General features: G+C 34.3%; 9 protein-coding genes across 9 annotated transcripts; 4 read left to right on the top strand and 5 right to left on the bottom strand.

The window, feature by feature from the left end:
• Positions 1 to 124: 124 nt before the first annotated feature.
• On the top strand, positions 125 to 727 carry GEP7 (Gep7p; the record flags this gene model as incomplete). Its single annotated transcript, XM_041551752.1, has 1 exon — positions 125 to 727. The coding sequence occupies one exon, from the start codon at positions 125 to 127 to the stop codon at positions 725 to 727; it is 603 nt and encodes a 200-aa protein (XP_041407686.1).
• A 438-nt stretch (positions 728 to 1,165) lies between these two features.
• On the bottom strand, positions 1,166 to 1,702 carry RAD6 (E2 ubiquitin-conjugating protein RAD6; the record flags this gene model as incomplete). Its single annotated transcript, XM_041551751.1, has 1 exon — positions 1,166 to 1,702. One exon carries the CDS (start codon positions 1,700 to 1,702, stop codon positions 1,166 to 1,168), a length of 537 nt encoding a protein of 178 aa, XP_041407685.1.
• Positions 1,703 to 2,297: 595 nt separating this feature from the next.
• PKP2 (protein kinase PKP2) lies at positions 2,298 to 3,782 on the bottom strand (the record flags this gene model as incomplete). Its single annotated transcript, XM_041551750.1, has 1 exon — positions 2,298 to 3,782. One exon carries the CDS (start codon positions 3,780 to 3,782, stop codon positions 2,298 to 2,300), a length of 1,485 nt encoding a protein of 494 aa, XP_041407684.1.
• Positions 3,783 to 4,164: 382 nt separating this feature from the next.
• On the bottom strand, positions 4,165 to 6,261 carry YBP2 (Ybp2p; the record flags this gene model as incomplete). Its single annotated transcript, XM_041551749.1, has 1 exon — positions 4,165 to 6,261. One exon carries the CDS (start codon positions 6,259 to 6,261, stop codon positions 4,165 to 4,167), a length of 2,097 nt encoding a protein of 698 aa, XP_041407683.1.
• Positions 6,262 to 6,561: 300 nt separating this feature from the next.
• DUO1 (Duo1p) lies at positions 6,562 to 7,158 on the top strand (the record flags this gene model as incomplete). The annotated part of the gene is made up of 1 exon (XM_041551748.1): positions 6,562 to 7,158. One exon carries the CDS (start codon positions 6,562 to 6,564, stop codon positions 7,156 to 7,158), a length of 597 nt encoding a protein of 198 aa, XP_041407682.1.
• A 54-nt stretch (positions 7,159 to 7,212) lies between these two features.
• SOH1 (mediator complex subunit SOH1) lies at positions 7,213 to 7,563 on the bottom strand (the record flags this gene model as incomplete). The annotated part of the gene is made up of 1 exon (XM_041551747.1): positions 7,213 to 7,563. One exon carries the CDS (start codon positions 7,561 to 7,563, stop codon positions 7,213 to 7,215), a length of 351 nt encoding a protein of 116 aa, XP_041407681.1.
• A 304-nt stretch (positions 7,564 to 7,867) lies between these two features.
• SCS3 (Scs3p) lies at positions 7,868 to 8,887 on the top strand (the record flags this gene model as incomplete). The annotated part of the gene is made up of 1 exon (XM_041551746.1): positions 7,868 to 8,887. One exon carries the CDS (start codon positions 7,868 to 7,870, stop codon positions 8,885 to 8,887), a length of 1,020 nt encoding a protein of 339 aa, XP_041407680.1.
• A 689-nt stretch (positions 8,888 to 9,576) lies between these two features.
• MET13 (methylenetetrahydrofolate reductase (NAD(P)H) MET13) lies at positions 9,577 to 11,379 on the top strand (the record flags this gene model as incomplete). Its single annotated transcript, XM_041551745.1, has 1 exon — positions 9,577 to 11,379. The coding sequence occupies one exon, from the start codon at positions 9,577 to 9,579 to the stop codon at positions 11,377 to 11,379; it is 1,803 nt and encodes a 600-aa protein (XP_041407679.1).
• Positions 11,380 to 11,615: 236 nt separating this feature from the next.
• MON1 (Mon1p) lies at positions 11,616 to 13,577 on the bottom strand (the record flags this gene model as incomplete). Its single annotated transcript, XM_041551744.1, has 1 exon — positions 11,616 to 13,577. The coding sequence occupies one exon, from the start codon at positions 13,575 to 13,577 to the stop codon at positions 11,616 to 11,618; it is 1,962 nt and encodes a 653-aa protein (XP_041407678.1).
• Between the last annotated feature and the right edge of the window lie 993 nt (positions 13,578 to 14,570).

Raw genomic sequence — 14,570 nt, 5'->3', positions numbered from 1 at the left:
AAATGCATAAAGTTGAACCCTTATATGATCATCCATTACATACAGTATATCGATCAATATCAATATATAAACACAGTAAATAATGCTCAGATCAAGACAATCGCTACCTAAATTGATACGATGTATGCATACTTCAAAGAGACCCATCCCTGCGTCTCTATTGGCAAAACAAGCTAATCGGTTAAAAAATGGACAAAATGATATGGATACAGTGACACCAGTTGAAATGGAAAACATATTATCAAACTCTATGGATGATATTTTCAACTTGTTTAAACCTAATGTGATGACGGAAGAAGATGAACAAAAATCTAAAGAAATGTATCAACAAACATTGAAACAACATTTTCAAAATGGTGAATTTGATGCTCTTTTAGTGAAACAATTTGGTTTACAAGGTACACAATTGAATACTACTGAATTAATGTCGAATTTTAAAAAGTTACAACCTTTACAATTGGATTTAATAAAATATTCAATGAATCAATTGATTGATTTCAAAAAAGATTGGAATTTAATGCCTAATTATTTAAAACAGTTACAATATTATTTATCTTATGGGAATTATGGACCTAGAGAACATTATAACGATTTTTCAAATAAATATGAAAAAATCAAATTTAAACTTGATCCATTAACAAAAGTAGTATTGATAATATTCACAACTATAACTACAACTGCCCTGATTAAACCAAGACGTAGCTCCAGAGATGATCAACCTATTTAAATATTCATGAATCTGTATTTGTGATTTCATAATACTACATATTATTAAATATATATATAGTGATGCCAAAAACACACACGCAATAACAGAATAAAATAAAAATAAAAATTATAATTAAACATGCATTTAGGGATAATGTCATAACATCACAACATTCATCCATTTTCTCGTATTCTCTCTTCTTTATTCTCATTTCGATAAAGGAATTTGTACTCTATAATTGTGGTAGAAGAAACAATAACTGTAACACCAAAAGAAATATAGGTATACAAAAGAACCCCACAGACCGCATAAAATTCCAGTTCATTTCGTCTTATCCTCCTTTCTTAATAATGATACAAATATGTAGATATATTTTTTTTCTTTTCTGCCACTTTCATTTCAAAAAATATATATAATAATGAAAATAATTAACCACTCAAAAAGTTCTTAGTCAAACTATTCTCCATCTTCGTCGTCGTCGTCGTCATCTTCGTCGTCGTCGTCATCTTCGTCGTCGTCGTCATCCATATCATCCATATCGTCTTCCCACGATTTTTCAACTGTTTCTTTTACTCGTTTAATATATTGAGATTTATGATCTTTAAACAATGTTGCAGCTTCTACATTAGCAGGAGATGCTGGGTTTGGGTCATTGAACAAACTCTGAATGGATGTTAATATCGATGCAACATCATACGTTGGAGTCCATCTATTTTGTAAAATATCTAAACATATTTCACCGTTAGCATACACATTAGGATGAAACATTTCACTTAGAAATTTCACATGTGGTGGTTTATTTGGATAATCTTCTCCAAACTCTAGTAATAATCGGAATGTACCATCTTCATATGATGTATCTGCAGGACCTATAATCATAGCATTCCAGACCATGACATTATCAGGTAATGGAGAGGCTGAAAGCCCCGGTGGCGCATCTTCTTTCATACGTTTAAAATCTCTCATCAATCTTCTTCTTGCAGGAGTAGACATGATTGCAAAATATTCAACAGTTGTAGTAGTAGTCTAAATGGAATGAGTCAACGATTATAATAATGATAATATGGTTCTAAACCCTTATAAAATAATTGATATAATATTGATATAAAAAAAGAAAAACTAAGTGAAAATATGCGAATGCTCTATAGTTTCCCTCTTGTAAAATGAGCGATAATTAACTCTTTATTATTCAATTCTTATATCGACACAAAATATACCTAACTTCTTTCTTCTCCTTATCTAATGAGTTAAGTAGTGATGTTTATATATATATATATATATATATATAATCAGTTCTCATTGAACACAATGATTGTTACCTCTACATTGCCCTGAAAGACCAAAATCTACTTTTCTCTTCTTAATCAGCAAAAGATCGAAAGCACGAAATTATTTTCCCTCCCCGCCGCCTCTGCCAAAGCCATTTTTGCTTCTTTGATCCTTTAGCAGGGAGAAGAGAGGTTGATCAAGTTGCTGCTCGTGCAACATGATGCTGATTTCCAACCCAAACTGAGATTAAGCAGAATGAGATGACGGTATAATATTCCATTAATTGGGTTGATTACTATTGTTTATAATTACATATATGCTATACCTTATCTAGTTGTTTCTTAGCTGTGCTCTTCATCAAATTTCCAAGTGTCAATACAGCGTCGACACCGTACCCTGGCATAGAATGAACTCTAAGGTCACCATTCCAATACTCTGCATACACTTTACACATGGCCAAACCGACCCCAAGTTTGTACCTGAACGGTCTTTGCAGTAGTTCTATCAACGGTTGTTCTAATTTATAATGACCTTTATTGATATTCCATTGTGTTGTGTGTGCTAATGATGTATTCATATATGGTTCTACGGCTCTCATCGATGAAGACGTACACGTTGTTGAGTCGGCTATATCATCGTAGATTGATATACTATGTAACCCAGGTAATTTATGAAAATTGTTTAAGGATTCGCGAGCTCTTTCTTTAGATTTCCCAAATGACCATAAATCTGCATCACTATGAATTAATCCACCTGCTTGATCTGAAATTCTGAAAATATATGTATCTGGGTTTTCAATTATTGTCACAACAATAGGTGCAGGTTTATCTGACCCTTTCCTAATATATTCTCTAATGGTAGCCTCATATGCGTTTCTTAATATTTCACCTAATAAATATTTTAAATGAGTCGGTAAGAAATAGAAATTTAAATCGGTACAGCCCTCTATTTTCAATTCAGGTAATGGTATTGTAGGATAATACATATTTCTAATAAATTGTTCACATTCTTTACTTGCGTGAGTCAAATATTGTAAAGCATTACATTCTTGGAAGATATCGCCTAGAACTAAAGTATTTTCTTTCTTACCGGTAACATAGTTTGATGTCACGCTGAGATGTTCCTCAACGATTAATCGTCTCGAGATACGAGATCTTAGTAAATTTGATAATAACTCATCCATTTTATCTCTTGGATATAAATCGAAAATTGTACATTCTAATGCACCCATTATTAAATGTGGTAAATTCAATGAATTAAAATCTTGTAAAATTTTCCTAATAAATTCTGAAAACTTTAAATTATCTTCCATGGTCTTAATAGCAGGAAATTTCCTAAATCTTTCAAATATATTATAATAAGATTCATAAACTTGTAAAAAATGGAAATTATTTACCACATTAAATGGTAAACTTTGTAAAAGGTTAATCTTAGATGCAATCCGTATCACTAGTTCTTCCTTCACGAAGATTCCTGAATTGATGATTTTCTGTTTTGTTAAAGTCGACGAATCGTCATAATATTGTGCAAGTTGCATTAATGATACAGGATGAGGAGTTCTCTTGGCATAATCATTCATTAGGATATTTCTATTTTGGTAATAATGTTGTTGATTTATATATCTTGAGTCAGTTGGAAATGCTTTCATTGTTTCAACAATATAAGGGGCAATACCTTCCTTGATAGGTTTCACAGGTGAATATTTTGTGAAATCAGGAGCCTGTGTCAAGTCTGTAGTCTTCAACAACGTATGTTGATGTCGTATGGCATTAGGCAATGTAGGCAATGCAGTAAATCTATTCATATTTGGCGTTTGTTTGCTTGTTACTATGTAATCAATTACCCGTGAAATCTTAATTTATGCTCTGTCTCTCGAAGTAATGTAAACCAAATCAATGTACATAAAACAAGTAATAACTTTTGTAAGAACCAATTTGGTATCGACTCATTCATTACATCTCTCTCTATATATATATTCAAGTTATGCATCTGATGATTACAATAAAGACGAATCCAAATTCTCGCGATGACTAAAAAAGTTGGAAATTTTTGAGAGTTCATTGGGTTTCTACGCCAGTTTCTGTGTATTCCGGTACTCCGGTTTCCAATGAATAATGACGGTAATAAGACAACTTTATAAATTAAAGATATATAAATTATATATAAATGGGTATTATGAACAACTGTTAAATTTCTTCTGGTTTTAATGAAGAGGTATGAAGTAGTAATATTTCGTTAGCTTGTCTGATAAATCCAACCAGTGGTCTTGGATCCTGGGGATCAGTAATGACATCGTCTACTGCATTACTAATACAGGTCAATACAGTAAGATTACAATTACCACGTAAACTGACAAAAAAGTTCATATAATCCAATATTAAGTTTAAAAAATACCCATCTTCCTTGGTCTGCTTATATTCTTCTACTGTTGATACGAACGTTATTGATATTTTGTTCATTGTAGTATCATTCATTTGGATATAAGGCCTAGGTGGTAATTTCGGTGGAGTGTTCTTATCCTTTTGGCCTTCAACAGGAGTATCTATGGTTGTCTTATCATTGGAAGAAGTCTCAATGGGAATGATTGGTTCTGTAGGCGACCGAATAGGATAAGAATCGGTATTCTGTATAGGTTTTGTCATCAATACTTTTAAGATCGACAGAAGAGTACCCCTGGCTGTGATATCGGGACAAGATGCCAACGAACTATTAATGAATTCAAAGGATATATATTCTGGGAATAAACAGAGCAACCGACTCAATACAATAAATGAAATATTGTATGTGTGATTCTCCTGAGAAACCCAAATTCTCCTCAAGAATGACTCTAAGAAAATTCGAGAGATAGGTTCTGGTAACTTATGCAATTCTTCTCTTAATGAATTAGTAGAATTTTGAGTAACTGTTACCCATAAACAATATTTTAAAGCACATTCAGCTGATGAATTATAATATAACTCCGAATTTTTTGCAGTTGTGGTATATCTAAGATATGAATAAATTGCATCAGTGATTTTTAAATCAGTGATAACACATGATGCTTCTTCCAAATAATATGCCCCAATAAGAATCAAAACCCCTAATGGGTCCATGACAAGTGTAGTTTCCTTCAATGATTTTTCAATTGTATAATTATACGCCACTTTCCATAAGAAATCTATAAATTTTTTGGTTACAGTTTTATCCTCCGATTCATTCAATTTTTGAAAAGTTCTATCATAAATATTTTTGGATTCGGTGGCATAATTTTTAAATTCTTGAACTAAATCAATATCATAAAGTAAAGTCAGTAAATAGAATTTTGAAAGAATATCAGTCAAATCAATCTTTTTGTCTAAAATACCTGTTCCTTCTAATTCCATAAAGTAGTAGAAATCAAATGGGAAAAATGTTTCTTTCAAACATTGAGCTAAAGTATGAGTGATCAGATGAGAAATCAATTTATTTTCCAAATAAAGTTCATCTTTAAAAATTTTGGCCTGTGGATCATCATCACCGATATTTTGATCCTTGAACTTAGTAGTCCTATCATGTTGTATTTTGTTATAACTAACAATATATTGATATACTCGTTTCAAGAAAAAAATTGGTTCATTCATTAATTTGATATTATTTCTCATAAAGTTACTGATTGCCATTACCACTTCAGCTAGGAATTTCGACGGATAAGGTGTTTCCAATCTTCTACTACAAGTAATTATCATTTCAAACAAGAAATGGATCTTTATATCCGGAACGGTTTCATCCTCGTACTTTAGAGGTTCATCGGCATTGTATATAGAATCATTAAGTTTCTCAACATCAGTCTTAGTATCATTTTGATTCTCTTTCGAATCATCGAGTTTCAAATCACTCAATAGATGAGATTCAGATTTCAAAACTTCATCGGCTTCTTCGCCAGGGGCTATTTTCAAATCAGACAACGATTCACAGGCCGCCAGCAAGCATTCCTTAGAGTTCCCGTTAATAGCAATCTTATTAAAACATTTTGCCACAGTCAGCAGAATAGGGCTCTTTGATAATTGATCCTCAGTTTTAAGGTTTTCTGCAGAGATGAAATCTAACAGAGTCTTTGGCAAATCCCAACCTATTTGTTCGATGATATGATCGGACAACCCATCGTGTATTGTCTGTAAAAAACTTTCTTTCTCTTGAAGTGTCATATGTGAGTTAATATGAGATGCGTATAGATCTATCACTGTAACTAATGAGACGGGGTCATCTTTCTGTTCTTCGAACGCGTGAGTCAGTTTCTGACATAACTCTTCGATTTCAGTAGTCATTCTCAAACTTGTATTGCTATTCCTCCCCGCTAATAACCTAATAATAGTGTAAATAATTGTAGTCGTTTATAATAGTTAGTGTTCGTCAGCTATCTTAAAATATCATCACGAAAAAATATCTGGAAAAAAAGCCAACAACAACGAAAAGGGCGTACACTAAATGAGTATAAACAAACAAGAACGAAAGAACCATTCCACATATAAACACATCAACATTTGTTGGAAGATTGGTATGATACAATATAGCAATTAATAATAATCAAGTGTTAAAGTACAGGTATAAAAACAACGCAAGAGGATATGAGCAGAGAACAAAGTGTAGACAAGTTGATTCCACAAGTGTTTGATGAATTGCGATCCAACATGGATTCTCATCAATATCCACATCAATCTACAATTGCATCTCCGATCACCACACAGTCATTGATCAATGAATTGGAGAATTTGGAGAAGATTACACAAGTCATTGAGCAAATCACTAGTAGTGTGAAGCATAATATTCCTAAGGATATTGATAGGATTTATGAAGTGTGTCAAAGCAGTAACAAATTATTAGATTCATGGATTGGTATTCAATCACAAGCAGGATATATATATAGGTTAATGGGCGAGCCATCCTATTTAAGACATTTGAGAGAAGACGGTATAGAGCATAGTTTTGAAGAAGAAGTCAAATTGGAGACGGAAAGCATTGAACAATTAAAGAAAGAGATCGTACGGGTAAATGCCATACAGTCTGGCGAGTCTAAATCTCAACCACAACAGCAGCAGCAAGCTTCTAAGACTACTATAAGGAAACCCAATAGATCTATATATAATACGAATAGTAATAGTAAAAAACCGACAGGAATCCGTCGGCCCACTATAACTAAAGAAAGAAAATTATTCAGAAGATAGTATATGCAATATATCTGTGTATGTTTGTATTTATTCTAAATTATTATATTAATGTTATGTATTCCATCTATTAACCATTTCATTCATTAGTTCGGCACCATGTAATTGTAAGAATTTTGGCAAATCGTCTATATTATCTAATTGATTTGGATCATCTAATGATATCGTTGCGTGAGTGTCTAAAAATTTATTGATTAGTTTCAATATAAACAAGCAATTCGGGTAAACGATACATTGAGAATATGGCGGCCTTGACCAATATTCCAAATATTTTAAATAATTTTTGAATTTAATATCTTTAAAGATATTATTCTGTTGAGTGGCCAAGTATGTAACATATTGAATATTTGCCAAGGATTGAACGAACTCCAGCTCCACTTCAAACCTCGTAGGTAGATCCTCCATCCTAAGTATATATGAGTGTCTTCTATCTTCACAACTTCGATCTCAACAGTTTTACATCATGTATCTCATGTATATCAGAGATTATATATATCTATAATGTAATGTATCTTGTAAAATTTATAGAATTATTTAAAGCGCGGAGTGTTAATTTAGCCAACAAAAAAAAGCCAAAGGAAAGATATCTCTATAAAAGATACATACGTTTCAAGGAACAGAGTGAAGCAGACATACACACATATATGTGTATATCAAGACTATACAAGACTATAAGATATACACAGAACATATAATATTTGCGGTAACAATGGAACAAGTGTATCCGTTGCTAATCAAATGGTTAACGCCCAGCATTGTTATAATAGGAAATATATTTCAATATAGTAATATTAAATGGATTACTCAAGAGAAAGATCATTGGTTAAATGTAGTATTTGTCAAACGTGGCTGGATCTGGACTACGTTAGTAATAATATTGAATGAGATAGCCAGCATGCGCACAGCAACTAACAGCAGGAGAAGACGGAGACGTATCCTTAAGCAGTATGCATTGATGGTCGTGTGGTGGTATATATTTACGCAAGGTATACCAATGTACAAAATTTTCAGCAGTGATAATAGCAATAATGAGGGCAGTCGCTGGTTCTTAGCACCACCATTAATGGATCTAATATTTATTATGACAGGTGGTAGTTGTTCGTATCAAGTGTTTGATGATGACAATGTCCAGATATCTACCTTATTCCACGGCACTGAGATTCCAAGACGCAAATGGAAGTACTTGCAAATATTGCAAAATATTTTATTATCTGATAATAGATTACAGAGGCCCCGGACGTCGTTGCTCACGAGTGCCACCGCTGCCTTGCAATGCTTGTTGCATAATCATAATCATAGTCACAGTCATAGCGGGTTGCCATTGCCAGCAGCATCAGCCCCGTTGTCGGCATGTGAAGCTATCGGGCACGGCGGCGGCAACTCGTGGAATAAGGAAATTGCCGCCGTGATGAACGAGATCGATGGCCAGGTGGCCTCGTCGAGCGCCCGGTGCAGGCAGCTGGGCGGCTACTGGTCCGGCGGGCACGACCCCTCCGGTCACGTGTTTCTGCTCACGGTGATGGTCACGTTATTGCTCTCTGAGCTGCGTGGCGGTGGCAGCAGCCGCCGGTGTTGGCAACAGTGCGTGTCACGTGCGCTGTGCTGGCTGCTGGTTGTTCTGTGGTGTGTGTCATTATTTGTGACTTGTGCAGTGTATCACACACCCATGGAGAAGGCTGCGGGGTTTCTGTGTGGATATATATTTGCGGTGCGCGCGGTGGTCACGTGAGAACTGCACACCCACCGAAGCAAAAAACAGCGCGAGCGCGAGCGAGAGAAACGTGGTTCTCATCACAGCAGCAAGCGCAACCGCAACCGCAATAGCTGGGTGACATACACAATCCACAGTTTGCATCTCTCGCACTCGCGCTGATTGCGCTGGATTAAACGAGAAAGGGGAGCGACGAGAGTCATCGGAGTGTGGGTGTGGTGATGTGATAGCAGCAATAGCAGCAATAGCAGCAAATGTATGGAATATCGGCATAGATGGAGGGGAGGTTACTGCTACTACCACAGTATTAATATATGTTCAATACGGTAATAAGCAATAGACTGGACTGGTTTATTGCGAATCGTATTGGGTATGGACTATGGGATAGATAGATATACAGACTGTGTAAATGCAAAATACATATATTTTAAATTTATATTCACAAGCTGATATTGTGATCCGATAGAGAAAATAGCGTTTCGAGGAGGGTTATTATCTTGTCATCGAGCAGGAATGAACGACAATGACATATTCCCTTATGTATTTACTTGTATATATATATACATATATATATATATACAAGGGGAATCGAAACAGGCCGGGATATCGTTTGAGGTTATATATTGTAGCTTATACGTTTACATTTTCTTTTTATATAGATATATAGATATTTATTTATCAACACAGTAACAGTCTCGCAATTAAAGATGAAGATTACAGAGAAATTACAAAAACACCATGAAAGTTCTCCAAAGGCAACTTTTTCATTCGAATACTTTGTGCCAAAGACGACACAAGGTGTGCAGAATTTATACGATAGAATGGATAGAATGTACCAGTCCTCTTTACCTCAATTCATCGACGTGACATGGAATGCAGGCGGTCAAACCAGCAAATTATCTCAATCCTCAACAGAATTGGTCTCGACGGCTCAAAGCGTCCTGGGTCTGGAGACCTGCTTGCATTTGACTTGCACTAATATGCCGATATCCGATATCGATAACGCGCTAAAGGAAGCATATGACAGTGGATGTCAAAACATTTTAGCATTGAGAGGAGACCCGCCCAGTAACGAATATAAATGGGAACCTTGTAAAGGTGGGTTCCAATACGCTAAGGACCTCGTCGCTTATATTAGAGAAAAATATGATAATCATTTCGATATTGGGGTGGCGGCATACCCTGAGGGACACCCTGAAGAAAAGGACTCCATCAAGAACTTGGACTATTTAAAACAAAAGATTGATGCTGGTGCAAATTTTATTATTACTCAGATGTTTTATGACGTGGATAATTTTATTCAATGGTGCCATACTGTAAGACAATTTGGGATCGAAGTACCTATCGTCCCCGGCATTATGCCTATTACAACATATTCTGCTTTTGTAAGAAGATGTCAATGGGGGTCAATCAGTATTCCTTCGTCTTTCATTGAAAGTTTAAACCCTATTAAAGATGATGATGAATTGGTCAGAGCTAAAGGAACAGAGTTGGTCGTGGAAATGTGTCAGAAATTGTTAGATAGTGGCTACATTAACCATTTACATCTATATACTATGAATCTTGAGAAGGCTCCCTTGATGATCCTGGAACTATTGGATTTATTACCAACAGAAACTGAATTTATTAATGATCCTGTGTCTGTCTTACCTTGGAGAAAATCCTTAAATCCACAGAGACGTAATGAAGAAGTTAGACCAATCTTCTGGCAAAGAAGACCTTACTCGTATGTGGCAAGAACCTCGCAATGGACAATCGATGAATTTCCAAATGGTAGATTTGGTGATTCTTCTTCTCCCGCATTTGGTGACTTGGACCTGGTAGGTTATTCGTTATTTAGACAATCTCCACAGAAGGCCCTCCAATTATGGTCTACTCCGAAAACAATGCTAGATATTAGTCAATTGGTGATTAATTATTTACAAGGGAAACTGGTATGCTTACCATGGAGTGACACTCCATTGAATCACGAAGTCGATACGTTATTGACTCATTTGATTATGATGAATAAGAACGGAATCATTACAATCAATTCGCAGCCCAGAATTAATGGAGAAAGATCAAATGATAAGATCCATGGGTGGGGCCCGAAGGATGGTTATGTGTATCAAAAACAATATCTGGAGTTTTTGTTACCAAGAGAAAGATTGCCCAAATTGAAAGAAGCTCTGAAGGATAATGATATCATGACATATTTTGCCATTGATGTTCAGGATAAACTTTCAACAAATCATCCAGATGGGTCAAAGGCAAACGCTGTCACTTGGGGGATCTTCCCAGGTAGAGAAGTTCTGCAACCAACAATTGTCGAGAAGGTCTCATTCTTGGCTTGGAAAGAAGAATTTTATAGAATCCTGGAAGATTGGAAATCTATCTTTATTAAGGATAACGATAATGAAAGTATTCAATTATTGAATTCTTTAATTACGGATTACGTCCTGGTGAATATTGTCGATAATGATTTCGTCTCTACAGAAGATCAAATATTCACACTATTGATGACATTGTGATTCGTTAATTCCATATTATTATCTCCCCCCCCTTCATTATCTTCTACTGCATTTCAACATAGCATTTCTTATTATATTTAGCATTAATATTTCTTTTTTTTTTGTCATTCGACCATTAACTATTTGCATTTCAACATGTGCATACTAAATATATATATATATATCTATCAAACTTGTATATTTTTATTTATTTTTTTTCAAATCTTTCTTTTTATACATACATTTATATTCCTTTATTAAAATGTGGCACCTTCTTGTATAAATAATCGAGATTCATATTTCTTACACCACCCAATAATTCTCTTGGCACTTCTTAGTACAACTTCTTTGTTATTTACACCATTATTACAAATTAAATATAACTCAAATTGCGGTGTTATCCAAATCAATCCCATCATGTTGATTTTCTCCCTTTTGAAATCTCTCTGCGTTTCAGTAATCGCATCTTCTCCTTCTTCTCTTTCTTCTCCTTCTTCTCCTTCTTCTTCCTCTTCCCAATGGAAGTAATTTAATATTGTCTTATTGATAGGCAACCCAGTGTCATCAACGACAGAATTGTATAAATGTCCATAATATTTTTTAAGTTTACATTCATATTGAGTTAATTTAGTGGCGTCATCATTATGAATTTCAATCTCAGGCATCACATATTGAACGTATTTTTTAATCTTATACATGAAATGATGTACTAAAGGTGCTTGAATGTCGCTAATTCTAAACTTAAATCGATCCTTCACGAAATATTCATCCAGTTTATCATGTTGTAATTTATTCCATAACTTATCACCAAATGTCTTCAATTTATAAAATGCATCCTTTTGCGCACTAATTAAAACCAATACAGTATCTTCCATTTGTGAAGAATTGTTAGCATGTGATCTTGATAAATATTTAATATAACTGTAAAGAAACCCATTTGAATTGAACTTAGGGAAACAGATAGGTAACCATAATTCTTGATCCCCATCCCTATTCTCAAATTGATGTGTAATCAAACTGAATAACAATTGAAGATCAATGGTATGCAATGAATGGCCCTTAGGTCGAATTACTGCGCATAGTTTGAACATCTTTCTTTTATGGGAAAGAATCAACCCATACAGCAAAGTGCCTCTCGGTATATCTTTACTTTCATTAATTAATAAATTATGAATAGTATCATGAATTCGTGCTCTTTCGGTCTTCCTCATAACAAAGCATTGTAATGCATTTAATCCGAAATCAGGATATAATTTATTGGATAATAAAGAACATATTTGTCTTAAATTATCAAAATCTGTCACTTCCAGATAGTTCCGTAGATCGAAATTCGAACGATTATGGAATAAACGTTTTAATTGCCGTTCATTGATTGAAGATATTAAATAGGAATATAGGAGATCCAACTGTGTCATTAATTCGTTTGTGGTTTCACCTCTCCTCGAATATGCCATCAATATGATAGGTGCTTTATTTGTAAATGCAAATGTTTGTCTTGTTTTATTCAATTTTATTGTCCTTATGTTTGTAGTTTCATTTATTTGAAAATAACTTACCACAGTATTGATAATACCCATATATGGAACAATTTGTTTATCCTCTCCAAACATTGAAAATATGGGTTTTCCAGCAGATGTTAAAATGAAAAAATTCTTAGAGTGAGATTTGAAGTCTGGACTGGTTTGATTATCATTGATAAAAACGTCTGGAATTTCATTACTGACGACAGGTTTAAACCCATAAGAATTACCTGTCAATGATGCTGGGTATGAATAAATGCTTTGTGCTAATCTATCGATCAAATCCTTTCTCGCTTCTTCATTAAATGCAGTATCCTGTGCTTGACGAGTAGATGGATCCTCGATATTGTTACTGTATGAGAAACTCTGTTCTATTAATGGATCAAAGGAAGTGTTGACACTGAGTTGATCTGCAACTGTATTAGGCCTGGTGGGCCTTCGACTTACTATTGAAGAAATTGATTGCATCGATCGTAGTCTTGGGAAATTATTTAACGACACGTTGTCTTCATTATCACCATTCAATGTATTGTTTACAGGTGGTATAATAGTCTGAACTATGGTATTATCTAGATTAATAGATAGGGACGGCTGTCCCCTTGTTTTGATATTAAAGCCAGATTGACTCTTTGAAGGTCTAACCCCTGATCGGAAACTTCTGGTACTTGCAGTATCTAAATATTGGTCCTTAACATTCATATTTTGTCCATTTGGTAATTAATAGTATGCGGTAGGTTGCTTAAAAATTGATTTGCCTTGTGCAATAAAGAAAAACCGGTCTAACAGAATATCGAAAGGTACTGATACAAAATCTGCAACTTAGAACGGTGCAATAGTTTAGACAAACGGTTTAATTGGAGTCCTTTATTTTCTAGTAGCAGAGATGTCAACGTCTTGTTTATAGTTATAAAAATGTACCTTATATTTAAACCTGTAAGATCCATGGCATTAAGCGCGAATCACAATTTACAAAAATTCTTGTGGAAGGAAACTCCGTAGAGAAATAAAAACTTGACATTGTAATCGGAGTATTAACTATAAGTAAGAAAGCTGATAAATTTGCTTAGAGAATCAAGGTAACTGGATATAACATTCACGTAATATTTTGGGTTTTATACTGCTTGTTGAACCTGATGGTATGTGTATATTTAAGCGATCTACAGCTGTATGGGGAAACTTTTATAAAAAGGTCATATTTATACCATCTCTTTATATCAATCCAATCTACATTTAGCGAACGACATTATTCAACACGTTGCAATACGGTTTAAGATATGTAATAAAATCAATTAATTTGTTACTAAAGCGGTTGTAATGTGCATATTCTCTGTAAGACAGATAGCTATAATTCCTAAAATGCGACATTAGACTAGCCTTTCTTACATCGTAACACCACATATATAGTATCCATCCGTACACCTCATAGGTACAACCACGCAATTTTATTAAAAAGTAAACATTTTTCGAATTTTTCGAATTTTTCTATTTTTTTTACTTTTCTCTTGCAATTTTCGGGCATAGTTCAATTTTGTATGGAAGACGCGCCATGAAAACGAAAAATTTCCAAAGTTAAACACTGTTAAGACCTTTACAGAATATTGTAAAGACTGCTTTAGTTTACTCAGTACGTGTGAAGACCTTTGCAGTAAATAATTAGATTTATATTTTATGTTATAGTATTATCATCTCTTG

The sequence above is a fragment of the Maudiozyma barnettii genome, assembly GCF_903064755.1.
Source record: "Maudiozyma barnettii strain CLIB 1767 genome assembly, contig: KABA2_07, whole genome shotgun sequence".
NCBI classification, from domain to species: domain Eukaryota; kingdom Fungi; phylum Ascomycota; class Saccharomycetes; order Saccharomycetales; family Saccharomycetaceae; genus Maudiozyma; species Maudiozyma barnettii.
Note: the sequence above shows the minus strand (reverse complement) of the source record. Positions and strands in the feature narration are given on the sequence as shown.